Genomic DNA, 26748 nt, shown 5'->3' on the forward strand with positions numbered 1-26748 from the left:
AGCCAATCAGATCGTCTGCTCATGGGCAAGTTCGAATACGAAAGATGCTGTGACATGTTTAGCATTCCCTCCATGGTGCAGCGGCCTGGGCTTTGCAGAGATTTCCCAAGGTTTTGTGTTCCTTGCTGCAGGGTTTTGAGAACAGTACTGGACACAGTGGGCAGCATTGAGCAGTGAGACACTTGGAGTGTCAACGCCAAAACACACTTACAGACCCTCAAACCTGGAACACAAGTGATGGCATTGTTTAACACAGGCAACACCTGAATAAGTAAATGTACAATTTTACACATCATATATCGGCATATATACAACTAAATACACACATAGAATGATACCAGAGTGGTAGTGTGTGTGTAATAAAAGAGAGAGAGCCCAGTGATAAGCTGGGTGGGAGCCTTGACTGAGGAAATCCAGGTTAAGATGAAGGTGGATAATTCTGGTCACAGATAAGAAACAACTGCATCTGTTTCTTAATTCACTGTAACGTTACAACTCTTGCCTCATACTTCCCTCAGGTCTCAAAAATATTTTGGAATCACATTTTGGTTTAAAGTTTTCAGTGCACTGAGAAAAAGGTGCAAAAAAATTTAGATATAAGGTCTACTTGAGCAGCAGAAATGAAAGTAGGCCAACGGTCCATCCCAAGGAATCTCTCCCTCTAACTCTCATCAGCCCCAAGACCACTGTATCGAATTCACCCTGCAACTGCTTTGGGAGATACAATGTGACTCCTATTTAACATTCACTGAATCAACTTCCCCTGCGGTGGCCTTTTGTTAAGTGTGTGTGTGTGTGTGTGTGTGTGTGTGTGTATCTGTAACCATGTGAGCATGTGCATCAGGAAGAAAGAGAGAGTGCTATTCTGTTACCGTGTCAATGCAATAAACAGGGCCCCTCAGAGAGGCATGGTGGCTGGGCTCTGTGTGCCCCTAGCTCGGTTGGCATCAGCCTGATGCCTGCGGAACAACCCCGGTCCTCTCTGTGTCAGTTTCTGGTGTGACGCTGCTCTACAGAATGGCTGTCCCGACCTCATTTATCATCACTGACCTATGCTCTCTTTCTCCCTCTTTAACTCTCAAACACACACACACTGAACAAGAGAATGAGGGAAAAGGTCTTGAAGAGAGGAAAGAAAGGAGGAAAGAAAAGAAAGATGGATGGGGGGAGAGTGAGAGGAGGGCAAGAGGGGACAACGAGCTGCAGATGCTCGCCCCCTCCTAAGACCTCCAACATATACAAACACACAAGCATGCTCACACACACACACACACACACACACACACACATACTCACACAGTCCCACCCCCTTCTGCACTCTCAGCTGCTGTTTAAAAACAAGATCTAACCTTTTGACTATCTAGTTTCTTTGTTGTCATGGTGATTTGTTATGGTTGTTGTTGTTGACTTCAGTGAGGGCGCTGATAGATGAGCTCGCCACTCCCAGATTGTGTTGCACCCAACAGCACTTCCGTTTAAAACTCAACAAAGGTCACAGTTGAGTTTCAAAACATTAACAATGAGCAGAAAGACAGCATAAAATTCTGGGGCACAAGCAGTCAAGACTTAAAGATTTGAATTAAGCCTTATATGGTCTCCAAGACACAAGTCTCTGGTCCAGAATTGCAAACAGTCTTCTTCTTAATGTTTTAAATTGTGTTGTCTTTCACATATATCATTGTTTTATTTAAAGGTACTATATTGTACTCATCAGGTTCATAATTTTATTGGATTAGAAAAGATTAATATGAATTGAGTAGAAACATGACCATAATGCACTGCATGTTTTTGACCTCATGCCCTTTAACTTACCCTGTGTTTCTGTCCTCTCCTGTCGTCCCTGCCAGGCCTTTGGGAACGCCAAGACAGCACACAACAACAACTCCAGCCGCTTTGGTAAATTCATCCAGGTTAATTATCTGGAGAGTGGAGTGGTCAGAGGGTGAGTAATTAACAGCGGGTGCATGTGTGTTTTGTTTGTGTGTTTTGTGTGTGTGTGATTGTTTACAACCAAGCACTTTCAAGAAGACCTCACACAAAGTCAAGTCACTTCACATTGACTTCGTCTGCACTGCAACACCATAAAGGAACATTAGAATGATTGTTTTTGAGTTCTATATCCCCATCAGGGTCCTCTAGGCCCTGTACCTTCCTCTTTGCTCTTTTATGACTGGTCATGTGGATCCTTTTCTGAGCTCTGTGTGTGTGTATGTGTGTGGATTGAAACTTTCAACCACAAGCATGTCCTTCCTTTTTCTCAGCAGTCAGACTCTGGTTAGGTGCTGCTTCAAAGTCTGGTTAGCCATGTCACTTCCTCATTTCCTCATCAGGAGGGGGGAAACAGCTGCTAAATACTGTGTCTTAAAAGAAAAAGAGAACATGTGATATGACTGTGGAGAAGACAAAAGCTGAAGGGCTGCAGAAGAATATTCAGTACAAGATTCACAGTAGATACTAATAGGATGAGATGTCTAATGCTGGTGTTATGCAAAAGTTGTGTAATAGAAATATATTGTGATTTGAAACATGTGAATGCCAGCTGCGACAGCTGCTCAGCTCCACTGTCAATGGGCCTCCCCAACCTGATTATCCCCTAATGGCACCAGGTCTCATCATGCTCTATAGAATTGGTTACCCTGAGAAGGGTCTGTAATCCAATCAGGAGTGTTAATTTTAGCTGACTGATGCTTCTGTGCTGCAAAGTGAACCTACTTAGGCAAATGAATGTTAGTAAACTAAAATATTTTGCTTAGTTTGTGTGCTAGTGTAGTCCTCTGCTTCACTTCCGTGAAGTGTTGGGCTCAACAGCTCTGCTCTGTAGACTGAACAAAGGCTGCCTGTCTATCTCTCAATCTCCAGTGGCAGCCATTCAGACAGTCAATAGAGAAGATTAACAAAAGGAAGGCTGCTGTTCCGCTCTGCTCTGCTTTCTGAGCAGACTGACTAACTGACAGACAGGACATTTTTACACTCTCTCTCTCTCTCTGTCTCTTCTCTCTCTCTCTCTCTCTCTCTCTCTCTCTCTCTCTCTGGGTCTCTGTCTGGCTAATCCATCCTCACTGGGCTCTGAGCGACACAGTGCAGAACGATAAGGAACACACACTTTAGAGGGGGTGTAAAGAGGAGGTGGTGTGTCTGAACATGAACATGCAATCAGTTTTAGGTCTCTGTACAGTATGTATGTGTTGTTCTCTTACTCCTCTGGTATATGCTGACAGATGTACTGTATAGCCTCCCGTCAACATTCCTACAGACAAAATAAAATACTATATTTTTTAATATTTTTATATATTTTTTAATGACACTAATACAGTAGAATTCAGTATTGTCTTTTGATAACAGCATTACTGTAGCATTCGATACCAAAGGTAAGCCAAAGAGTAGCTTCACATATTGTGTCCTGTGGTGGCCCTTTACATTCATTCACCATCCGGTTTGATGCTCAAAATACATGAAAATACAAATATAAAAGTGTACAGTATATCATGAGAGCCAGTGTCCAACTACCTACATTTATTTCAATATCCATACATGTTTTAAAGCCATTGACATCATCAACGCCTGTACAGAATGCCGGCATCTGGTTCGACCTTGTTCAAAGGACAGCCTAATGGCCTGTAAAAGCCTGTCAGTTACTCAGGACACATCACACGCTGCTGTCCTGTCAAAAACATCTTGAACATGCCTCGTTAAAGATTTATCTTTACCCTTTGTAAATTACGGTTAAATGATATTTATGGCTGTATCTGTAGCCATGACCTCTACAACAAATCACACCCCAACATTTTCAGAATATCTATAAAATGAACTTCTTGCATAGAACGTGCAGTGCAGACTATTCTGAGAAAAAGGGAGAGGGAAAACGTTTCTCAAACTAACAGATGATTTCAGAAGATGTATGAACTTGATCCCAGTTAATCTGTCCATAGTCGTTTCTGCGGTTTTAGCAGATTGACACAACTATGTTTCTCACAGCACAGCTCTATTCTTAGTGTGCCATGAGGACTGGCGTCAGTGTTGTTTTTGCCTGGCTATAGAAAAAACAACTCTGACTTATAAAGTCTGATTTAGACAACTTTATAGCATTGGCCTGGAGTGCTGCAGAAATACCACTGCTTTTACAATTGCATATCTCATGACTGCAGTGGTCTAAAAAAACATACCTCTACTCCTGCAGTAGCCTTCCAGTCTCCTGTGTCCAGCTATACCATAACAATACAATACAATACCTTAACATTGGCACGTGTGTGTATTTTGCTATGTGGCATGTGTGATGTGCGACAATCCAGCTGAGCGTTTCTGAACGCTTTGTTCACTCTTTGATTGTTCCGACCATCTGTCCTCACTTCCCCTCCTGCTCCTCCCCTTATTTTTTATTACCAGCCACTTTCACATATGACCTGAAAACACACACACGCACATGCACACACACACACACACACACACACACACACACACACACAGACGGACAGAGCTGAGTGACCTTTGGTGTTAAGTGATTCATCCTCATTGTTTTTCTTCCCCTTTTTTCTTGTCCTCTTCTTCCCCCCTCCCTTATCTCTAGGGCTGTGGTGGAGAAGTATCTCCTGGAGAAGTCTCGTCTGGTCTCCAGAGAGAAGAACGAGAGGTGAGTAGAGACAGGAGGGGTCTTAACCCTTCACCCCCACTGACCTTCATGGGGCCCTCTGTACAAACATGAGGAAGCTCTGATGTTTGGATATGAAGTTCAGCCGAGGGCTTCAGACTTCAGATTTTGACTTTACATCCATCTGTCCATCTGGCTTTACACTTACTCACCTATATACATAGATTTTGAAATCCAGAATCTCTAGCTTTAGATACTAGCCACCATGTAGATACAGCATGCTAATACTAGTATTAGCTGTGTGCCCCTAGTGAGCTGAATGATGTTACCCACTGACATCAAAGTGGACCATTATATCCACAAAAGTTGGCACGCTGCTGGGTAAAACATACTTTAGATTGCAAACTGTGTTTACTGACAATGGTGTTATGAAGTGTTAAACTTGAAGGTAGCAGCTCTTTGTAATATAGTTTGGTTGTGCCTAATTTTAATGTGACCTCTAGTGACAAGTGTTTTTGTGAGTTCAGAATTAGCTGTTGCTATTAAAACAAATGAGAAAGAAATCATCACTCTCCTGAGAGAGACTGCCTCATTCACCATGTTTACTCTTCCTTCACATCATGCAAGTCTCTGTTACTCACTGCGACAGTCAGACTGCTAGTCTGTTGCTACTTGTGTGACTAATGTGCAAACAAATATCTGGTAATTGAAAAGTACCTTCACTGTTGTTTGATTTGCAGTCTTACTGTATATATTACTAATGAATGAGTCAGGAGAAGAGAAAGATGCCTTTTGATTACCTATAGTTTTTACTGTTACGTCAGTGAAACCAATGAAAAAACTGACTTTAACGTGAATAGTTTTTGTAAATACAGTAAAACTTAAGCCATGAAGTGGTATTTGACACAGGGAGGCTATTTTCTAACTACACAAGTCTTTATCTTTATTCTTTCTATTTTTACATTTCTTGAGATAAAGATACACACTCATGGGGGTTAGTGTGATTAACCATAATCTGCCACTGAGAGCTCAGCTGAAGCAGATGATGCCTTGCATAAAAACACACTGTAGCTGTTTTGAGTGTGAAGAGCGTTACCCTGTCATACTTCCTTTACAGATTCTTCCAGCTAGTTTATGAAGCTGTTGTCATTTTCTATTAAAAACCCTACATGTGTAACCTTCAGGCTGCTGTTTATCACCTAGCCTACAGTTGCTGTTGACAGTGCGTTTTGCCTGTCTAGTCAGGGAGTGACTACTGTATGATGTCATTGTTTCTTAGTGATTAGTGTGGAAACTCATTACTCCCCTGTGCTTTTACTCTGCCCGTCTACCTACCTGCTCACTGATAGCACGAGTGGAAAACTGATATGAGCATCACTGAGCTCCAGATATATATTGTGTTCTTTCTATTAGCTTTTTACAATATGTTGACTCTTGCATGGGTTTATGGCTTGAACCCCTATTGTTACCATAAACGAAGCTCATGTCCACTAATAACTGCTCACCAGATAATAAAACAAATAAATCATGGATGGATGCACAGAAGAAGTAATTAATCTTTATTGAATAGCACTTTAAAGAAAATGTTCTTGCATCGATAACTTGGTGTGTAGAACAGGCTTTTAGGACAATGTGTGTTATTTTTCCAGGAACTACCACGTGTTTTACTACCTGCTGTTAGGAGCTTCAGAGGAGGAGAGGAAGGAGTTCAAGTTGCTGCCGCCTGAAGAATACTTCTACCTCAAGCAGGTACACTACTGCCCATCCAGCAGTTTATAGTCTGTCCCTTCCCCCTTCTGCCCCCATGTGTGTGATTTGACCTTTAAGGTAACACTGTAGCTCAGTGTGACTGGACCCTGCATTCATGAAGCCTGTCAAGCTTCTGAATAAGCTGCTGTATACACTCCCAGCTTACTGCACACATGTGTGCTGCATATTAATGAAGCAGTCTTTGTTCTCACTCTCACTTTCTTTTCTCACCCTGCAGTTCATTCACATCTGTTCTTCACCTGTTTGTGTGACCATTTTGCTGTCTTTTTTCTCATCTTTAAACATTTGTTTCTTATAACTGTCTTGTTGTTCCATGTAGCAAAACTTTAAGATAGAAGATGAGGAGGACCTGCGGCATGACTTTGAAAGGCTGCAGCAGGCAATGGAGATGGTTGGCTTTCTTCCCGCCACCAAGAAACAGTAAGTGATTCAGTGAACATGCTCAGTATAGTGAGTGTAATGCAGAAAAAAGTCAGACAAGTTGAAGGGATTGTATTGAAAATCAGATCTTGAAGCATTTTTCAAAATAGATGTTATTTTAGTCTGATTGAGTCACATTACCAAAAATATAAATTACAACAATGAGACCTTTTCAAGCACCCACAGCACAACAATAGCTGCATCTAACGGGCTAATGTAGCAGAGGCAGTGTGTAGATGCAGCTTCACAGAATTCTTCTACTCTGTTAATAAGTTATTGAGCATTAACAGATAAGATTAAAGAGCAGCGTGGATAGCATTGTTCACACATTTGTTATATGGCTGCATTGTTGCTGTTGCTTTCAGTTTACATAATTTCTGTGACTGCACTGCAGGATCTTCTCTGTGCTTTCGGCCATCTTGTATCTGGGCAACGTGACCTACAGGAGGAAGTCTACAGGCCGAGACGAGGGTTTGGATGTGGGACCACCAGAGGTCCTGGCTACGCTCTCTGACTTGTTAAAGGTAACAGATGTGTTTGTTTTCATGTGCCTCCATGCTTCGTAGTGTGTGTGACTGTCAGCATTAACCTGTGTGGGTTCCCTCTCAGGTCAAAGAGGAGCTGCTGGTTGAGGCGCTGACAAAGAGGAAAACGGTGACGGTCAATGACAAGCTGATCCTTCCCTACAGCCACTCTGAGGTAGGTATCTCTGTAACCTGTCATTACTATAATAGTGTCCAACTGCACACCAATCGGTGGCCTTGTTGTTTGTCTGCTTCTTCTTTGTGACTTTTTGCTTTTTATTGATACCACACCTACAGCAGATCTCTTCTTCCTGTCAGTGTGTTATGTTCAACTTTTTATTCACTCCACACCCTTCTTCTTTTTCTATTTTTTGTTTTTGTTTTTTGTTTTGTTTTATCTGTTTAAGCCCTCATTTATGTTTGCTTCCGTCAGACTTAAGTTGTAATTTTGTCACCTTTTCTTCCCCTTCTGTTATGTTTACTGAACTTTTCCTTGAAATACTGTGTGCATCATCCCATCTTTCTCTCATCAGGCCATCACAGCAAGAGACTCCATGGCCAAATCTCTGTACAGCGCCTTGTTTGACTGGATCGTCCTGCGCATCAATCACGCACTGCTTAACAAGAAAGATATGGAGGAATCTATCCCAGTGAGAGACAAACTCAAGCAAACACACAACAGCACAAAACTACATCATTAAATGCTACAAGTGTTATTATATTTCAGATGATGATTGTTTGGTTTTTGCCCATGCTCTTATTTTGCAGTGCTTGTCCATTGGTGTCCTTGACATTTTTGGGTTTGAGGACTTTGAAACCAACAGCTTTGAGCAGTTCTGTATCAACTATGCAAATGAGCAGCTGCAGTATTATTTCAACCATCACATCTTCAATCTGGAGCAGGTGAGTGGTCAGGCTTCATCCCCTCACCCACCAAATCTTTATACGTGACACACTGAATAACACACCATCGAATGACTTGCTCCCCTGTGATTCAAACTTAGAACTATGTTCTCTGCTCTTTGTTTATAATAATGACTGCTTAAATGGTGACTCATCCAAGCATTTCCTCATCTGTAAAAGGAAGGGGAAGCTGCATGCTAGTTTATCTTATCCCTTTGAGTTCTAAGTGACAAATAAAAGTTAGATTTAAAGTTAGAATAATTAGGTATTCAGTCAAACTTGACTTGTATCTTTTAAGTATACACAATAAAAATAATAACTACATCTGTGCTGGATGTTTTTGAGTATTTGTATATGTGCATTTGAGACCAGTTTGTTAAATTGTTCAGGTTGTTTGGCTGATTCACCAAAAATGTTCTGTCTTGCCTCTTTCAGGAGGAGTACCAAGCAGAGGGAATCACCTGGCACAACATCGACTACACAGACAACGTGGGCTGTATCCACCTCATCAGCAAGAAACCCACTGGCCTGCTCTACCTGCTGGATGAGGAGAGCAAGTAAGAACAGTTACAGATGATTCATTCATATCCTTGTCGATACGAGTAGGATTTAAGTTTAGGATTTCGTAGTAGCTGCCCATTAACCTCCTCTTTTTTTCATATCATCTTTCTTTCCTCTTTCCTTCCATCTGTGCCTGTACTCCAGCTTTCCCCACGCCACAGATGAGACATTATTAGCCAAATTCAAGCAGCAGCACCAGGGGAACAAATACTTTGTCCCCACAGCAGTCATGGAGCCTGCCTTTGTAATTCGACACTTTGCTGGGAAAGTCAAATATCAAATCAAGGTAAGCATGATGAATAGTGAGGACATCAGGTAATAGAAGCTAAAGGGATTGGATTCCACACTTGAAGATGAGCTGATTGTTCAGTTTGTAATGTTCTTGATATATTCATCCTCACCAGGATTTCCGGGAGAAGAACACAGACCACATGCGTCCAGACATCGTGGCGTTGTTGCGGAGTAGCGACCGTGCTTATGTGAGGCAGCTCATTGGCATGGACCCAGTGGCCATGTTTCGATGGGGCATCCTGCGCGCCACCATCAGAGGCCTTGCTGCCTTTAACGAAGCTGGCCGTGCCTGGGCCGCCAAAACTTCAGGTACATTATCAGTGTGGACTGAAGGTTCAATTCCTGCTTTTTTTGTAGTTAATAGCTTGCTGATACTATCTTACAATCTATCTGTTTTGCTAAGGCTAAACAAAGACTAATATTGGCCTTTCTATTGATTTCTTTATCAGTAGGTAGATCATAGCATATATTTTTTTTTAAGTATCGTACATGATCTGCATTCACCCCACTTGTGCAGCTTGTGCCACTACTTCAGAAGCCTGCAGTTTCTCCGCTCTGTAATTAGCCTCAGGTCAGCACACAGAGGAATATGGAGAAACGTAAGGCTTTGGGAGATTTTTTCATTTTCCGTGCAATTCTCAATCCTCTAGACTATTTTTGCGCTCTCAGACGTAGTCCACTGACGTAGGAGCCTTTTCATGAGGATTAACGAGATTACATTTACTTAAATTAAGTTTAGACAAATATCAAAACAACAAAAATTGCTGCGGTCATGTGAATCTGATCAACCTTTGTTCTACTTGAGGGCCTACTTATGATTAATACATTGTTTTACATGTTTTAAATGTGTGTTAATTGTGTTTATGGTTTTGTTTTTGTCTTTTTTAGGCGTTGTCCGTCCAGCCTCCAGAACTCCTTTGGGAGAACTTAAGAGATCCAATGCCCCAATAGACAGAATGTACAAGTAAGTGATATACATACTTAATATAAAACAATGAAACATGTCTCACTTGGTCTTTGTTGTGTTTGGACTGGTTTTCTAACTATCGGGTCTGTTTCCTCTGGAGGAATCTGTCTGTTAGCACCTGTGGATGTGGACGCAGACAGTTGGTGGACACTAACTTTTCTTTTATTAAACACAGACAGATTGCTTTAAATATGATCTATATAATATACAGCTCATATGATGTTGCAACATTCCCTCCACTTACAAACTACACAGCATCATGTTTCCTGTCTGAAGCTCATTGTTGAGGTTGAAGGAAATGTTTAAAATGGTGAACTGTGGACGTCCACGTGTCCTGTGGTGCTGGATGAGATGAGGAAGGACAATGTCAGACACCTCAACTCAGTTCAGCTGTTGTATCTAAACTGAATCCATACAAAAACACAGTTTTGTGATGTCACCCTGACATATGAATCCTCCTTCACCTCATCTCAGTCACACATATCCTCTCCACCTTTGGTGACCCCAATGTGTGCGGTTCTCTCCTCTCCCCTCCACAGACGAGCGTCTATGCTCGATTTCTACTTTGATCACTCAGAGGAGCGCCCTCTTGAGGCCTTTGAAGACATCTTTGCTAGCTATGAGAGTAAGAAGTAAGTGAATTTGGTGGACAGGAGGAAGGAATGAAGACATGAGGCCAAGCAGGAAGGAAATGTGTTTTGTTTTGGGGAATAGATATCGGTTTGCTCCATTTTCTGAGACTGCTCCCATCTAAGAAAAACATCTGAATCTCTTTTAGCTATTTGAATCCAAACCAATGTATCACTTAATTTCATCAAAGAAGGTCCACCTTGTTAATGGTAATGGTTAATTTTAATGTCTGCTTCTTTAAATATGAAAGTTGCGGAGGAAGTTCAGTGCAGCAACAGTACAACAAAGTTGCCCTTTACCTTGCATTCCCTCACTGTAATCCCCCTCTTTTTCTGTAGCTGCGATAATCTCTCTCCTTCCTCACATTTATTATTCTTGCTATAGAGCACAGGAAGGTGTTTGTGCTGGCTTACTCTGATTAGCCACTTGGATTACTCACATCAACTGTGGAGTTGGTGGAAGCACACATGTATTCATACACATACAGACGCCCCAAGTCAAATAGACAAAAATAAATGGGAGAGCTTTCTCAGAATGAAACCAAACCATGAGGAATACTTTTGCATTGTTGGGCCATCTGAATCTTGATCTTACACCTCCTGCTTTCAGATCTAAAATTACTGGGTTGTTTTTTTACAGTCCAGGACTTGAACTGAGTTGAATCCCTAAGCACATTATTACAATTATTAAATCATCCAGCCCCCAGCAGATCTGTAAACACTGAGGTGTAGAGGTCAGATTCACTGTGACTCATGTTGTCCATTCCTTTACTGCCTGACCTCTGTTTTCATGCTCAGTCGTGGTAAGTATAGAGAAGTACTGCATGGACTAGCTCGGGGACACAGAAAAGTTCCCATATTAACCCCACCAGACCAGTGTCTGTCCAGTGTAACACCAGTCCCAATGAAAGGAATCCAACAGCCTCACCAGTAACAACTTACAGCCGCACAGCCAGTAACAACCCAGCATGGAAACAGACGGCCAACCACGCTGAACGTCAGCTCAGCTCTGCATGTTAACTACCACAGTGGCAGGGATATGGGTGTGAAAACAGCCCTCTACATGCCTCAGTCTGTCTTTGTGTGTGTCTGTATGTGTGTGTTTCTGTTCTTAAAAGGTGGTATGGCAGCATGGTTGGGTGGTCTAGCGTGTCTTGTGGTTTTCGTGCAAACAAAAATGAACAGTGGAAGAACAGATTTTGTGGGTTATTCTTCATGGATGAGCAGTGCTTGAAGTTCCTCTTGATATCAGACCCCCAGCCATCCTGCAGTGTGTGTGCTTGTCTTGGGTAACTGCGGTGGTGTGTTTTCTTCAAAGGTGGCGGTAACAGTGGCGTTCAATCACGCCCAGCTTCACGTTTTTTTTTTTCCCTGTTCCTTCCTTCTTTTGTCGGTTTTCCCCCACCCCGTACTCCCCCACTCCTTCCCTCTCCTTACTGGGTGTGTGTGTGTGTGTTCGGTGTGATTAGAGACATGCATGCAGAGATCATCAGCTCCATTAAGAACTTGCAGTTGGATGGTGAAGACCCTCGCAAGCTGCTGCAGTCCTGGGGACGCCTCCGCTTCCCTCGACACGTCCTCCAGTGAGTCTGCAGACAGACCTGGCGTTGGCTTTTCTCCAGATCAGTCCAGTCTAGTTTGGCTCCAGCAGAACATTCTCCCATGAAGCTTTTTCCAAGAATAAATTCAACTTTCTTCTATTTGACCAGCCACGTTCAGCCACAGACAGTTGTCACATTTACATATAGCCACTTTTCTCAGTGGATCATTACCATCTAATGTGATCTAATCTAATGAAAAACGTCAAACACACTTTTGCTTCACCAGCAGACATTACATTATTAGCTGAGAATGTAGATACTATCTAGTTTTCTTGAAGGCTAAAGCTGAAATGCCTTGAACACCTTTAGCTGCATGAACATCATCAGAAGACTGCTGGCATGTGAGGTCTTTTGGGGCATCTCTTCAAAATATGTCCCAGCGGCATGTTAGGAATTTACAGAAAGTTCTGCAGTAGAAGAGCAAGCAAACCCCCTCCTCCTCCCCCTCCCTGTCATCCTAACCCTCTCACTCATTCATGCGTGTCTTTGCACGTCATTCATCCCATCTTCCAGGTGCAACACTCGATTTCATCACTGATTGACAGCGCATGAAGAAGTCATGCCGTCCGTACTAACCCAGCTTCACACATTCCATTAACTACTTGTTCCATCCACCTGCCACAGACCTTTAACACTTCAGTCTAACTTGCACCCTGCATCTTCTTCTCTCCCACAGAAAACAGAAGAGCACCAAACAGAGGCAGGTTATCCCCAAGGTAAACCTGAGGAAAGACCTCAAGCTAAGATAATATACAGTTTAAGTCATATAAAACATCTGCACCGATTTTATTTCATTAGTTTGCCATCATTTTAGTACAAATAGGAGATACATTTTATTGTCTTCTCTGTGCAGAGTTTGCTGGATTCTCGGTCTCTTAAGTTCATCGTGAGCCTGACGTTGCACGATCGCACTACCAAGTCTCTGCTCCACCTGCACAAGAAGAAGAAGCCCCCCAGCATCAGTGCCCAGTTTCAGGTAACATCACCGACAACAGTTTACACGTCACACACACGAACAAGCCAAACGCAACCCCCAGCAGCAATCCTGAATGTTTGGCAAACCTCTTTCCTCGTTTTCTGCAGACGTCTCTGACCAAACTCTTGGAGACTCTGAACAGAGCGGAGCCTTTCTTCATTCGCTGTATCCGCTCCAACGCTGAGAAGGTAAGACTCTGTTATTTTTAGGATCAATATAAAATCTGTCTAATGACAGTTGTCACACAGTTTGCTACCCTAATCAAATGATATAGAACATCTTGGACACAATTCTTTATTATGCTAATGATGACCATTGTTTAATTGATAAAAATGGTTCTCTACATGGTAAGAGTATAACTGAATGTACCTCTTGTGTCCTTGTACTTGAGCAGAAGGAGATGTATTTGGATGAGGCCTTGGTGGTTCAGCAGCTGCGATACACAGGAATGCTAGAAACAGTTCGCATCAGGAGGTCGGGCTATGGAGCCAAGTACACATTCCAGGTACTGTAAAGTTAATCCTGCCATTAAATATTGGGCAGTAGTTTTAACCATTCATATCTACAGCCTGCTCATTCTTAATTTGAATCATCTTTGTTGTCCCTGCAGGAGTTCGTAGAGCAGTTTAGGGTTTTGCTGCCAAAGAACACCACTGCGTTCAAAGTGGACATCTCAGAGCTGTTCGAGAATAAGATGGGCCTGGACCCCACCACGTACCAGATAGGCAAAACTAAGGTACACCACTAGACTCTTGTCATTGCTCCTGAGCTTTATTCTTTCACTACACATTATAGACCTTGTTTAATGTCTACATTTGCTCTTTTTCCCTTCTGTGCATCTAAATTCTGGTGTTTTCTCTATGTTCAGGTGTTCTTGAAGGAGCTTGAGCGACAGAAGCTGCAGGACACTCTGCACAAAGATGTAATGCGTAAGATCATCTTCCTTCAGCGCTGGTTCAGAGCTCGCCTGCAGAGGAAAGAGTTTCTGGACATGAGACAGGCAGCCATCTTGATTCAGGTAAACACAGACACTGCAATTATTTTTGGGGCTGTCGTGTCAGTATATTAAGTTTGTGTGTTATGTTCCCATTTTAATATTCAGGTGAGAAAGTATAATCTTTTTCCATGTCCTCCTGTTTAGCGTTCATGGCGCAGGTACTGCAAAGAGGAGCAAAGCAGACGGGCAGCCACTCTGATCCAGGCTGTGTGGAGAGGGCACAGACAAAGACTAGAGAACCACCGCAAAAGACAGGGTGCTACGAAGATACAAGCCCTGGTCAGAGGACACTCAGCACGCAGAAGGTAACAACACAGAAACATTCAAATGTCCTGTCTAGAACAAGTCCTAAAAAGTCCTTCTTAAAAATGTAATATCTTGTGTATAACAGGTGCCATTCCTTGCGTGAGGAGAAACGGAGGCAGGAGGAGGAGGAAGAAGAGGCTCGGAAGAGGGCAGAAGAAGAGGAAAAAAGGAGGAGGGAAGAAGAGGAGGAAGAAAGGAGGAGGATTGAAGAAGAAGAGGAAGCAAGGAGAAAAGCAGAAGAGGAGGAAGCAAAGAGGAGAGCAGAGGAAGAAGAGGCTGCCAAACAAGTGCAGGAAGCAGAGAAAAGACTGGCGAGTGAGCCTCAAACAAGAGAGGATCCAGATATAGAGCTGGTCACAGAGGAGACGCTGGATGACAACGTCTCTGTCCAGGAGAAAGAGGAGGAGAGAGGAGGAGAGGATAAAGAGGTTAGTACAAGCACGCATACAGAGGATGAACAGGCCAAGAATGAAGAGCAGGAGAATGGGGAATTGGATTTGGAAGCCAATGGTACCATGGCTGAGGCTGGACCCCAGCTGGATGAGAAAGAAGAAGAAGAGGAGGAAGAGGAGGATCTGGAGAACCAAACACTAGGAGAGTCTGATTCAAAACCTGCTCTGCCTTCAGATGAGGTCACCTCCAGCGCACTTACACCCTCATCTCCAGGTGAAGCGTCAGATAAACAGCCTCCCAGCGATACCTCCACACCTGCAAACGCTCAACAAAAGAAAGTACGAACTCCAGCTGTTAACAGGGGACCGTCATCCAGGAGTCAGGAAAAGAGGGAGCAGAGGAGACGAAGAGGGCTGGAACACAACCAGAGAGAGACTGAACGAGCCTCGTCCTCCTCCTCAGTCATCAGCAAGGAGGAAACGTCCCCGCCGAAGAGTAAAAGCCAGGAGACCTCAAAGCTAAAAGAGCGGGCAGACAGCAAGGAGCTGGACCAGTACACGTTTGTGGCCTGGAAAATGAAGGAAGAGAAAGGAGGGAAGAAGGAGGCGAAAACATCTCCTCCTTCTGCCGGTCCTGTTCGTCCATCTACATTATCCCTGCAGCCTGCTGACTCTGTGCCTGAGAGGAACGGTCTAGGAGAGGGTGCCGGAGCGGTGAACCTGCATCGCCGCCCTGGAGCGATTAAGGAGAAGCCAGAGAAGTGGAGGGGGAGGAGGAGTGATGGAGAAGTGTCTGAGGGAACAAGTCCTCCTCCACCTCACAACAGGGAGGACAGGAGGAAAAAAACGCTGTACGTCTTCTGTTTTGGTCATGTTCTCAGATGTACCCTCATGTTTTGTCTCTAACGATGGTTTTCAAACATTTTGGTTCTTTTTGGGATCATTCTTTTTAAGTATGAGAAGTAACACAAGATGTGGACTCGGTTATGTGGTTAGGAAACTCCCTCGTGCTAAAACACAAGTATCTTTCCTGAAATTGATATGCATCTTAATTCTAATTTTTCATCTGTTTATTTGCAGGAGTGAAATGGCCTCCTCATCAGTTGACAGTTTGTCTCCAAGTTCTGAAGGTGCTGGTGCAATTTCAGCCAGAGAGGTATTTTAACTGTTGATCTGTTGTTTTAGTTCAAAGATGTTCAAATCTAAACTGTTAACATTTTGCATTAGTAAAAAATGTGTCCGAACTATTCTACCTATACAGTTATTCTGTCAATACTTCATCACCTGGAAATTGTTCTCTGTTCTGCAGCTGATTTCACCCTCAGAAAGCCATGCTGATGGCTCAAAAGGAAGCTCCATCAGAAGAAAACACCAAGATGGTTCTGGTCACCAAGACTCAACACACTCAATCCCGTCCACACCAGATAGGTACTGCCCTGCACTTGACTGTCCTGTAGATGATTACTGTCATGACTGGATGCAGCAAAAAGCATTTTGGTCCATGTATTTGTTTGAAAAGGAGATGATTGAGATATGTTAAACACTGGACAATGTGACCAGTAGGCCAAAGATACATTCTGTCCTGTGATACGCTGCTGAGACAAAGAAATTCAATCTCCTTCACAGTAAATCAGCCTCAGTATCATCTGCTGTAGTCAGAGTGTTCATGGGAAACTCTTTGCCTTGTGTAATCAAACTATCCTCAGCTCCTTGTGTGGTGTTGCGCGTTCACAGCCGGAAATTCCTGATAGCTGAATTTCCCCTGAATGGACTTTTATTCCAGAAATGTACTGCTCAGTACTCAGCCAGAGTTTTATCAGAGGAGGAATCAGATGGATTATTGCTTTGTTTTTCTAATTTGTTTTGTTGGTATGGTGATGCTCCTGGAGCAGCTTGAATATATGGCACTTGAAAAACAGACTCTAATTAAGTTTTGACAGGATTTTTTTAAAAATAGGACACTTTGTTTAAATTATCTGTTTTGCCTGTTGCTAAGAAACAAAATGGAAGTTACAAACAGTCATATGAATAAGAGTTTGAGACAAACCTTAATCCGCTGTTAGAAATGAATCTGTCCCACACAGAAAAATCTCTTCCCTGTATCCAGCATGACTATCAGTCCACCACTATGAGTCATTTTAGAGTCATGCAACAGTTTTACTTAACAAGCTTTGTGAATATCCTTCATGTGTGTCTGTGTCCTGCAGGCCCAGTGGTTTCTTCAGCAAGATTTTGAAAAAACGGCCACACAAGGAGGCCCAGACTCCAGACAACGGAGAGTTGACACTTGCTCAGATTCTCAATGAGAGGCCAACAGGCGGGGAAGGTAAATAATACAAACAGGATTGTTCAGTGAAGATTTATAGGATAGACTGGAGTAAAGGGATTCACTTTAATCCTTAATTTGATGATTTGTAAAACATGAGAGTGCTGTATACTTGACTAAAAAACAACCAAACAGATTATATTTCATCATCAATAATAAAGTTTTTGTGGTTATTTTGAGATCAAATATTGAGGTCAATGACATTTTATCGCCCAACACAAACTGCACCACAGCTGCCGGACTGCTGCAGTCCACTTTTATCACCTCATGAAGAAATGCAAAGAAAACACAGGTGTATTATCGCTGCTATTCTCAGGCCTGAACTGATCCTGCTGTTTGCTTTCTGAGAAAATAGTGACCCGTGCAGGATCAAGCTCTGTGCTAAAAGAATAACTTTACTCTGGGTTTTGTTTCCTACGTGGTACTTATGCATACTGTATATTTTGCATTAGAGGTTTGAGTTAAGGGTTTACAGACGTGGTCTACGTATAATTTGTTAAAATTTTCTCCCTCTGAAATAGATACTACTTTGTGATGATAAGTATGAAAACATTCTCTCTCTCATTCTTCAGCTCCAGCATCTGCACATCCGTCTCGGCCTCTTTCACAGCCTCAGGGGGACCGTGCTGGTAAAAGTTTGGGCCGCAACCCCACCATCAAGATCAGTCGAGCCACACGGGTCTCAGAGCAGTGGAACGCCTCGCTGGATCGGGAAATCACCAACGCCAATGAGTTGCGGCACCTCGATGAGTTTCTGGGCAACCAGGTGAGTAAAAGGCGACCAGATGTTTACTTATTGAATGAAGTAATTTAATCTTATTGACCCACACTAATATGTTTTGTCTGTGTTATTCTTACAGGTCAATGATTTCCGCTCCAGAGGGAAGTCGCTGTCAGCCACAGAGGCCATCTTTGTTACAGCCACCATGCAGTTCAGAGAGAATATCAAAGCCATGTATTCTGTTCAAGTAAGTTGCCTGCAGTAACGTAACACACACATGATAATACATATTGATGAAAGGTCTTCCTCGCCACCCACTCCTCGTCCTCATTTTCTCTTCTGTCCTCTGAACTTTACCAGAAACCCACCATCGGCTACAAAGGTCTGATGACAAGCTACCAGAACAAAGTGATCCACCTGGCGGGCGACAAGCAGAAAGGAGAAGTCCAACTTGTGGTCAACCTCTTCCAGTCGGTGCTGGACGGCTTCATCAGGGGAGAGATGAAGAAGGAGGAGGCTGAACCTGCAAAGGTTATTATCATTCAGTCCAATTAAAGTCCAGATATATTGAAAAACATCATGTATCCATGCTTACGCTTTCTGTGTGTTTTTCAGCCTGCTAAAGCGAGGAAGAAGAGGAGGAAAAAAGACAAAAGTGTAAGTATGAAAAGTTTAAATTGACCTATTTTTTTCACCTTCGTTGAATCTATTTTCCTTTTTCTTCAATGATTTCTAATTGAGTGACTGTCTGTCCTTTTAGATGGAGAGCCCTCTGGATCACAGTTTCGTCAACTATCAGGTCAACATTATGCAGTCGTGTGACCAGTGTAGTTCTTACATCTGGGGAATGGAGAAGGCCTACATGTGCAGCTGTGAGTTAAACCCTTAAAAAAAGTTTTTCCTTCTTTTATGTTGTTTATATATTTTTGTTCAGATTTTAAGAATAAATCTGCACCAAACCATAAAGACATGGTTGTGCACTTTTTCATTTTCATCTTGTTTTCCAGATTGTAAAATGGTGTGCCACAAGAAGTGCCTCTGCAAAATAGTCACTGACTGCTCCACCTTCTGTGCCAAAAAGGTGTGTTTTTATTTTTAGAAGTCACAGGCCTGGATTAATGATGTGCTTATGATATATGAAAGCTTGGAGTGGACCTTGGCTCTATACAGTATAGTTTAAAGAGATGTCCTACTTTAAGCTAGCCTTGGTTCCTCTCTGAAAGATGACACTTTCTGTACTTTTTCTATCTGTATTCTAAGATAAATGACTGACTATAACAGCAAAGGAAAAAATTAAGCTGCTTATAATAAAGAGCTAGAGAAGCAATGCCAAAGCCTGATCGGGACTGTAGCTCTTAGAATATGGATGACAAATGTATTTATCATGTTACAGATATTCATGTTGAAAAATACCCTTCGTGATACAAATTATACTGAGCGAATAAAGCTAGTGGAACAGTGTCTAACGGAGAAGGACCGTAGCGGTCTGTATATATTGCATTAATATATTGAAGTGTTCCAAAGAATATCATGAAAGTCTCAACACCAGGCTCCGACCTGCTTATAATTAAGTAAAAGCTTCCTTTATCTTAGTTATAAGGAGCTTTATCTTAACATCCGATAGTAAACTTTATTGCAGTGAGGTATGTGTGATAATTACGGATGTTGTAGATATGTTGACTGGATAAGTAGACTTTTTACTGACCACAGCCGTTTGTCTGAATCAACAGAGTGACGAGGAGTTTGCTGGTCAGCACTTTGGGGTGCGAGTGTGTCATCTGGTCAGTGATAAGAACCCGGTGCCCATGGTGCTGGAGATGATGCTGGAGCACGTGGAGATGCACGGCCTCTACACTGAGGGCATCTACCGCAAATCTGGCTCTGCCAACCGCATGAAAGAGCTGCACCAGCGACTAGAGACTGGTTAGACCCCATCTGTGTGATATTTAATGATACACATAAAAACTCTGTCATGGCTCCTTTATTGATTTCTTTTTCTCTCTCTTTATGTGTTTAGACCCCCACCTGGTCCACCTCGAAGACTATCCCATCCACACAGTGACGGGCCTGGTTAAACAGTGGTTGAGGGAGCTGCCTGATCCGCTCATGACCTTCACACATTACAATGACTTTCTGCATGCAGTGGGTGAGGAGAACATTCCCCACCAGGGGGCAGTGTTTAACAATAGACAATCTGTGTGCTGGTATTTTCTTTTCAGTGTTTTCCTAATATCTGCAGACAGGACTGATAGAGATTGTTTAAGTTGTTTATGACTGTACATGATGTAAGATGTATGACATGTCAGGTGAAAAATATTTATAAGTCAACTTCAACTTAGTTTATTTAAAGTGCACATCACCCAGAGAGTCTCTGTACACCTTACAAATCAGTAAAAGTGGCAGAGAGAGGAAAACAAGGAGGGAAATGGAGGCATTTTTTAAAAAAAATCTGAAGGACTATTAGTGTTTATGTTAAATCACAAGGCTGCATTATATACTGTATATACAATGTATTAACCAGGAAGTCAAACCCTGTTTTAAGCATTACAAGACCTGAGTAAAGAGTAAAAAAGTCAAATAAAAATAAATGATAATCATAATGGTAAGGATCAAAGAATAATAAGGTGTAAATATGCAGTACATTTATAGAGACAACATGACAAAGTTACAATTGTTTTCATGAATTATATATTTTTTCTTCCCTTGATAGAGCTGCCAGAGAAGCAGGAGCAGCTTCAAGCTGTATACAAAGTACTGGAAGAGCTTCCCACAGCAAACTTCAACACATTGGAGAGGCTCGTCTTCCACCTGGTCAGGTAGGGATTCCCCCCTTGTGACCTCCTCTGGTGCCTGTTTTAGACTAATTACAAACACATGAGTAAATACAGCAGTGAAGTTACAACATGAATTATATGTACATGCAACTGAAATACACGTTTATATCTCTTGAATTCTCTTGCAGGGTGTGTAAAGATGAGGCTCACAACCGCATGTCTCCTAACTCATTGGCTATAGTTTTTGCCCCGTGTGTCCTGCGCTGCCCGGACAGCGCTGACCCACTGCTCAGCATGAAGGACGTTGCCAAGACAACCACGTAAGGCCGTCATAAAAGCAAACAGGATAAATTCTGCACCAGAGTTATTTTTATTTTGTTTTTAATCAAGTTTACTTTCAGTTACTTTCCAGAGAGAATTTGCTAGTGTCACTTTAGTTTTGTTGTTTAAAAATGTTTCGATTTAGTTTAGTTTTTATTTGTTTCAGTATTATTAGTTCTCATGATAATATGGCCGATATTTGTTGGTGCAAAAGTTAACAGATTTATAAAGGTATTAGAATACAAACACAACACTTTGTGAAGGCAATTGACTCAGTCATGTAGACATCGTTATCTCAATAAACATATACATCCATTCCTCCCCAAGCTTGTTAAGTTGACAAAGTTGACTAAAAACCAACAACATTTCCTGTATATCTTCAAACCAAGTTTTAGTTTTTAGTTTAGTTAACCATAATAACCTTGATCTGCACACATCCTGTTTGACACTTTCCTCCGCCTGTAGGTGTATAGAGATGATCATCAACGAGCAGATCAGACGCTACAACGAGAAGATGGATGAGATCGAGCAGTTGGAGTACGCCGAGGCTCTGGCCGTTAACCAGCTCAAACTCAAGAGACAGAACACGGTGAGAAACAAAGCGCTCCCTCGCTCTGCATCACTTTTTGGCTATTTTGTGTGACTTGATACCATGGCAACAATATCAAGTTTGAGATCGTTGCTCAGCCTCATGCCTGGATTTAAAAAGGCACTTGAAATAATATTTTATTATATCGTACACGAAATAAAGCTTTACAGTAACCCCAGTGTCAGATGTTGTTCTGAGGTTACGTGGGTAACATGGCCAATGTTCCTTGTCTCTCTGTAGCACTACTGGCATTTACCTCTCAGGTTCTCAGCTCCTTACAAAGGAGTGGTGGTATGTATCCCTGAGTTCTCCTAGTACAGTAGATCTAATAGCTGTAGTGTGTAGTATGGTGCCATGTAGAAGCGCCTGTGCATGGCATGTTAGATGTGGGTGACACTCTGGCTGTTTTTTTCTTGCCTTTTACTCCTCCTTACTAACTGGTCGTAGTTTGCATGTCGCTGTTTGCCATTATTCTTGTTCTCTTCATGAGAGGACAAGATGGTTCTGGGTTGGTGTAGTAATTATACTTTAGTTGCTGACTTTGAAGACAATAGTGTGTTATGTTTTTTTTCTTTGTGTTATTCCAATGTCTTCCTGTCTTTTATTGAGAAAAGACCACATATCTGTGAAAGTCATGTTATATTTTTTGTCGTTGACTTGTTGGATGTTTCTGGATTGTGGTGATGTGTCTTGTAACATTTATTCTAGCTGTTTGCATTTGTTAACCCCTCACACGATTACTGTTTTGAAAGGGTGGATGTTGATGTGTTTACTAGCTTCTTTTGTATCCAAGCATTTATTTTTTCACAGTTTCACAGATGATGTGCAGATGCATGAACCATCCAGCCTCTTCTCTTTTCCTCACTAACAAAATCTCAAATCCGTTTCAGATTTGGGTCAAAATCATGTGTGTTTTGTGGCCCCTTATGTTTATTGTGTAATTATTTTCTGAGTTATTTAGTTTGTATAATGATTACCTCTTCTGCAGGTGCACGAGAAGGTCAGCTCTGATCTGAGCGTGGTCCCTGAGAACGAACCTCTGGACTCAGACACAGAGGCTGAGAAGAACTTGGTGGAACGCATCAAGTCCATCAAACAGGAGAAGTAAGGATGCTTTCTATATTATGATGTAGGGTCCTCCTCCAGTCTCTCATTCCTCTGACGTCCTTGTCATCTGTTTCTCTGCAGAGAGGATCTGGCGTGCCGGCTGCCAGAGATGGAGCAGCCTGGTTCGGACCAGGAGAACTTGGACTCCGAAGCTTCGCTGAGCTCCGAGAGTCTTTTGGACGAGCAGCAGCGCTCTTCTGTCCACAGCTCAGAGCCTGAAGGTCAGTATTAAGGTACAGTCTTGCCTTTCCTTCCTTCTGCCTGTTTCTCTCACTCACCTGTGGGTTTCTGACCAGACCACGGGGCCGCTGGGTTGGGCCCTTCCTGTCTTTTGTGGTGCAGGTCTGGACCAGTGATGGTGATGGGCGGTGACGTCTGCTCTATAACCAAGCAGGTTGGAGGAACAGCAACCGTGTTTGTGTGTTTGTGTTTGTGTGTGATCGTGTGCATACATCAGCACACCCATGGATGCATGTCAATGCATGTGTGGCACAGAAGCATGCTCAAACTTCATCAAGATGAATTAATTGAACATTTGGCACAACATTTCCAATCAGTGACTGTATATGAAGATGGATGACACATCTCCACCTCCTCCCACAGAACAAAAATGAAGCCAAAACATCCTGGTTATAAACCCATCATGACCTAATTCACAATAGGCCTCATAATCTTGAGAAGAGAGAATTAGTGTTCCTGGCCATTTTTACAGCCACTTCCACAACACTTCAGCCATTTAAAAAAAAGGTAGTTTGATAAATCACAACTTCTTTTCATGCATGTGTTACATGTTAAATACAAATCAATAAAGAAAATTCATTCAGGTGGAGTGGAGTTAACATTTTCTCAGTAAAACAATACACTTCTTAAATAACTTCTTCTAAATCTGTCTTTGATTTCCCATTGAAGTCAGTTTTAAGTCTCTTGTTTGTCTATTTTAGATTCATTTTAAATCTGATCTAAAAAAAAAAAGAGAAAGTGAGAGTTGTCAGGTCGAGCAGTGACTCCTGAAGCTGTGAGTTTTGTGTGTCATATGAGCTCCAGTCCTCCAGGCACTGTGGATTTTTGATGCGTTCCATGAATTTTTCTCTCCCCCTGACTCACCGGAGCAACACCCCATCTGTCTTCCAACTGTCTGTCTTCCAAACCCCCCTGATTTACAAATGAAGCACTGGATATACAAACAAGCTTTCCTTGTGCAACCTACGGATTGGTCACGACCTAGTCTCTGGGAATGACTGCTATAGCCAGCCACCAGGGGCGACCAAGAGGTTTTGCTTTGCTGTTGGAGAGCTGTCACTTTGTCCCTCTTTATATACAGTCCATGTGTCGAATCAAATGTTTTTCCTAATTATGCCTGACTAAATGTACCTCGTGGTAGATAACATGGTTGCATGATCTTCCATTGGTCTCCACCCTCTCAGAATTGGTGTCTGAATTCAACAAGTAGCTTTTAGGAAGATATCTTCCTCTTCCTCAACTTTTCCTCTTTCCTCTCTCTCTTCCAGGACGAGGTGGCACGCAGCTGAGGAGAATCAAGCCAGTTTGTCCCCCCAAACCACCAGACCTGGCTCAGCGACCCAAAGTCCCTGGTGGACGCGTCTCTCTGCCAAACCTCACCCCTGCTAGCTCCTCCTCCTCTCTGTACAGCTGTGCTTCTTCAACCTCCGAATCCTCCAACACCTCCTTCAGGCACCCGCTGCAACGCCGCAACCCTGTCATCCCAGACACAGTTAAACTCCCTCCGGGCGTCCTCTCCCAGTCGGCAGCTTCCAGTCCAACTCAGACGCCTCCTGGATATCGAGCGTTGAAGTACTTCAGGAGAAGAGAGACTCCCGGCCGCCGCAAAGACAGCACCCAGTCCCTCTACATCGACGGGTCTGAGTGTGACCTGTTGTTGCATTTCTCCTCCTGCCCTCCCTCCGCTTCCTCCTCCTCCGCCTCCATCTCCGTGGTAACACCCTCTCCTCAGCAACAGGACACACAAGCCTCGAAGGGCCATAGACGTTTTTCTGACCCAGACATACCTTATATGGACGATGACGTCTGACCAAGACAGAACAGAGAAGATGGTGAAGAGTAGACAAAAGGAAATGAATAAAAATGACTCATGGAGTGGCTACAGATGAGGAGAGGACAAGAAGAATCACAGTACAGTACAGTACAGAACATTGAATGAAAGTGAGTGATGAGTGACACAAAATGGAGTCTGTTCTGCTCGCTATCATCCGTGGGAACCAATCAAGGAACTGCAAATATGTCTAAAGTCTTGTTGTCCTCTATGACAGTAGAAATCACCTGACACAATGTTGCCAAGCACCTTTTCTACCATTTTAATATAAATTGTGGTTGCTGTTGATGAATTCAGTTGAGACGGCGGCGTGTTTTCCTGCAGCCTCATAATAATGGACCAGCAATTTTTGTTTTCTTTCTCCTGTTTTTTTTTTTTTTTTTTAAACATTTGTGCTAATGCAAAGATATATCGCAGGTTCCAGCCACACTTTTCATTTCCTTGTTCTCACCATGAGCGAAACATGCTCCCTGAAATGTTAGCTAGTGCCTTGGTAATAATGTACAGTCCGCTGAAAACGTTCTTTTCTCGTGTTATGTATGGCTTGCAGAGGGAGGGAGGGTTATTTAGGATAAAGAGAGGGTACCTTTGTCTCAGATTTCTGTGTTAAATGTACTGAACCGACACGAGACATGTTTGAAACAAGGACCTACAGAAAACATGCACAATGCAAGTGTTGTACAGGTGCCTCGTCACAACAGCTCCACCTTTACCCATCACCTGCCGCACAAGAAAACCCCCGTTAGGAAGTCATTTCCTCACATAGCAAAGGGAAATGGGAGCAGCACACGCCACTTTTTTCCTTTTGAAACAACAAAAACACAAAGCCTTGACGCAACATCGTGCCACAATGTCTTTAAAGCCCAACAGTTATTGAACTCGCCTTCCCCTTTTCTAAGAATGAACTTCACTCAGCTGTCCCGTACCTGCCGTTCAAAGTAAACAAAATGAGCAGGTTCAGCTGAAGTACAGCTCTGGCCAACTTTGTATGAAATGTAATACTAATGTTCCTCTCTGACTGCTGTTGAATGATGTGTTAGTTTGTCTGGAATATGAGGACGATGTTCTGATGTGTAATGTGTAACAGAGAGTGTATGGTTGGGACTGAATGACATGAACTGTAATGGTTATTAGTATTAACGTGACAATACAGAACGTGATGCTTGTAATGTCTGCTGCTGTGTGTTTTCATCAGGTTTCTTACTCTTACATTACACCTTTGATACAGTGAGTAGATGATGGGGGAAAAAGATACAATTACAAGTTAATGAAAAAGTACACAGGTTAGTTATGAAGGACTGAATCTGCCAAAATCAGAAATAAATAAAGAAATGTATAAATGGCTCAATAAATACATGTATATGCCATTAAATGCACCAAAAATATAATTGCGAATACATCTAGGTATTAATGAATTTATAAAATATGACCTAAATAATTAATTTAATAGCATATTAATGTATTTATTGAGCCATTTATATATTTATTTATTTCTGATTTTTGCAGGTTCAGTCCTCCATAGTTACATACTTAATTGATGTAAACTATGAAAACAAGAGAGTTCCTGATAAATTAGTAATCTCTTCCAAAAAAAAGTGGCCCATTACCACCAATATTTTGACGAGAATATGTAGTCATGTAGAATGTAGTCAGTAACACATTCACAGATTAATTAAACGTAATTTATGTGCTATTATATATATTGTTACATTTAGACAGAAGAGGAGCACCTGATAGTAACCTAATCAACATTGGGGTCACTGCCAAGTAAGTTTTTACATACAAGGAATTTGCCTTGGTTTATTGGTGCATGACAAGAAACAAAGTATGAGAAAATATAAAATAAAGATAAAAGTAGGTACTGCAAGTCAAAAATCATAAATAAAAAAACAAAAATTGATATTGACATGAAAGAAT

General features: G+C 42.2%; 1 protein-coding gene across 4 annotated transcripts in view; it reads left to right on the forward strand.

Annotated features, from left to right (window-relative positions):
* Positions 1-26000, forward strand: part of LOC141004388 (myosin IXB) — a 59388-nt gene extending 33388 nt beyond the window's left edge. The window contains exons 5-44 of one of the 4 annotated variants that reach the window (XM_073475843.1): positions 1848-1942; positions 4565-4627; positions 6235-6334; positions 6675-6775; positions 7170-7299; positions 7385-7474; positions 7833-7949; positions 8068-8202; positions 8638-8759; positions 8908-9049; positions 9168-9363; positions 9943-10018; positions 10561-10653; positions 12120-12233; positions 12928-12967; positions 13105-13227; positions 13335-13415; positions 13622-13732; positions 13838-13963; positions 14096-14245; positions 14369-14529; positions 14616-15773; positions 16003-16078; positions 16232-16350; positions 17130-17248; positions 17821-18014; positions 18109-18216; positions 18330-18500; positions 18585-18626; positions 18730-18841; positions 18977-19050; positions 19700-19892; positions 19987-20115; positions 20680-20785; positions 20932-21063; positions 21530-21653; positions 21894-21944; positions 22642-22757; positions 22842-22981; positions 24269-26000. In XM_073475843.1, the coding sequence (XP_073331944.1) occupies positions 1848-1942; positions 4565-4627; positions 6235-6334; positions 6675-6775; positions 7170-7299; positions 7385-7474; positions 7833-7949; positions 8068-8202; positions 8638-8759; positions 8908-9049; positions 9168-9363; positions 9943-10018; positions 10561-10653; positions 12120-12233; positions 12928-12967; positions 13105-13227; positions 13335-13415; positions 13622-13732; positions 13838-13963; positions 14096-14245; positions 14369-14529; positions 14616-15773; positions 16003-16078; positions 16232-16350; positions 17130-17248; positions 17821-18014; positions 18109-18216; positions 18330-18500; positions 18585-18626; positions 18730-18841; positions 18977-19050; positions 19700-19892; positions 19987-20115; positions 20680-20785; positions 20932-21063; positions 21530-21653; positions 21894-21944; positions 22642-22757; positions 22842-22981; positions 24269-24810 (6072 nt within the window). In that variant the 3' untranslated portion in view covers positions 24811-26000. The remainder of the gene's footprint in view (positions 1-1847; positions 1943-4564; positions 4628-6234; positions 6335-6674; positions 6776-7169; positions 7300-7384; positions 7475-7832; positions 7950-8067; positions 8203-8637; positions 8760-8907; positions 9050-9167; positions 9364-9942; positions 10019-10560; positions 10654-12119; positions 12234-12927; positions 12968-13104; positions 13228-13334; positions 13416-13621; positions 13733-13837; positions 13964-14095; positions 14246-14368; positions 14530-14615; positions 15774-16002; positions 16079-16231; positions 16351-17129; positions 17249-17820; positions 18015-18108; positions 18217-18329; positions 18501-18584; positions 18627-18729; positions 18842-18976; positions 19051-19699; positions 19893-19986; positions 20116-20679; positions 20786-20931; positions 21064-21529; positions 21654-21893; positions 21945-22641; positions 22758-22841; positions 22982-24268) is intronic. The other 3 variants (XM_073475844.1, XM_073475846.1, XM_073475845.1) reach the window with 3 other exon arrangements.
* Positions 26001-26748: the final 748 nt, after the last annotated feature.

The sequence above is a fragment of the Pagrus major genome, chromosome 11 (assembly GCF_040436345.1).
Source record: "Pagrus major chromosome 11, Pma_NU_1.0".
In the NCBI taxonomy this organism is placed as follows: Eukaryota; Metazoa; Chordata; class Actinopteri; order Spariformes; family Sparidae; genus Pagrus; species Pagrus major.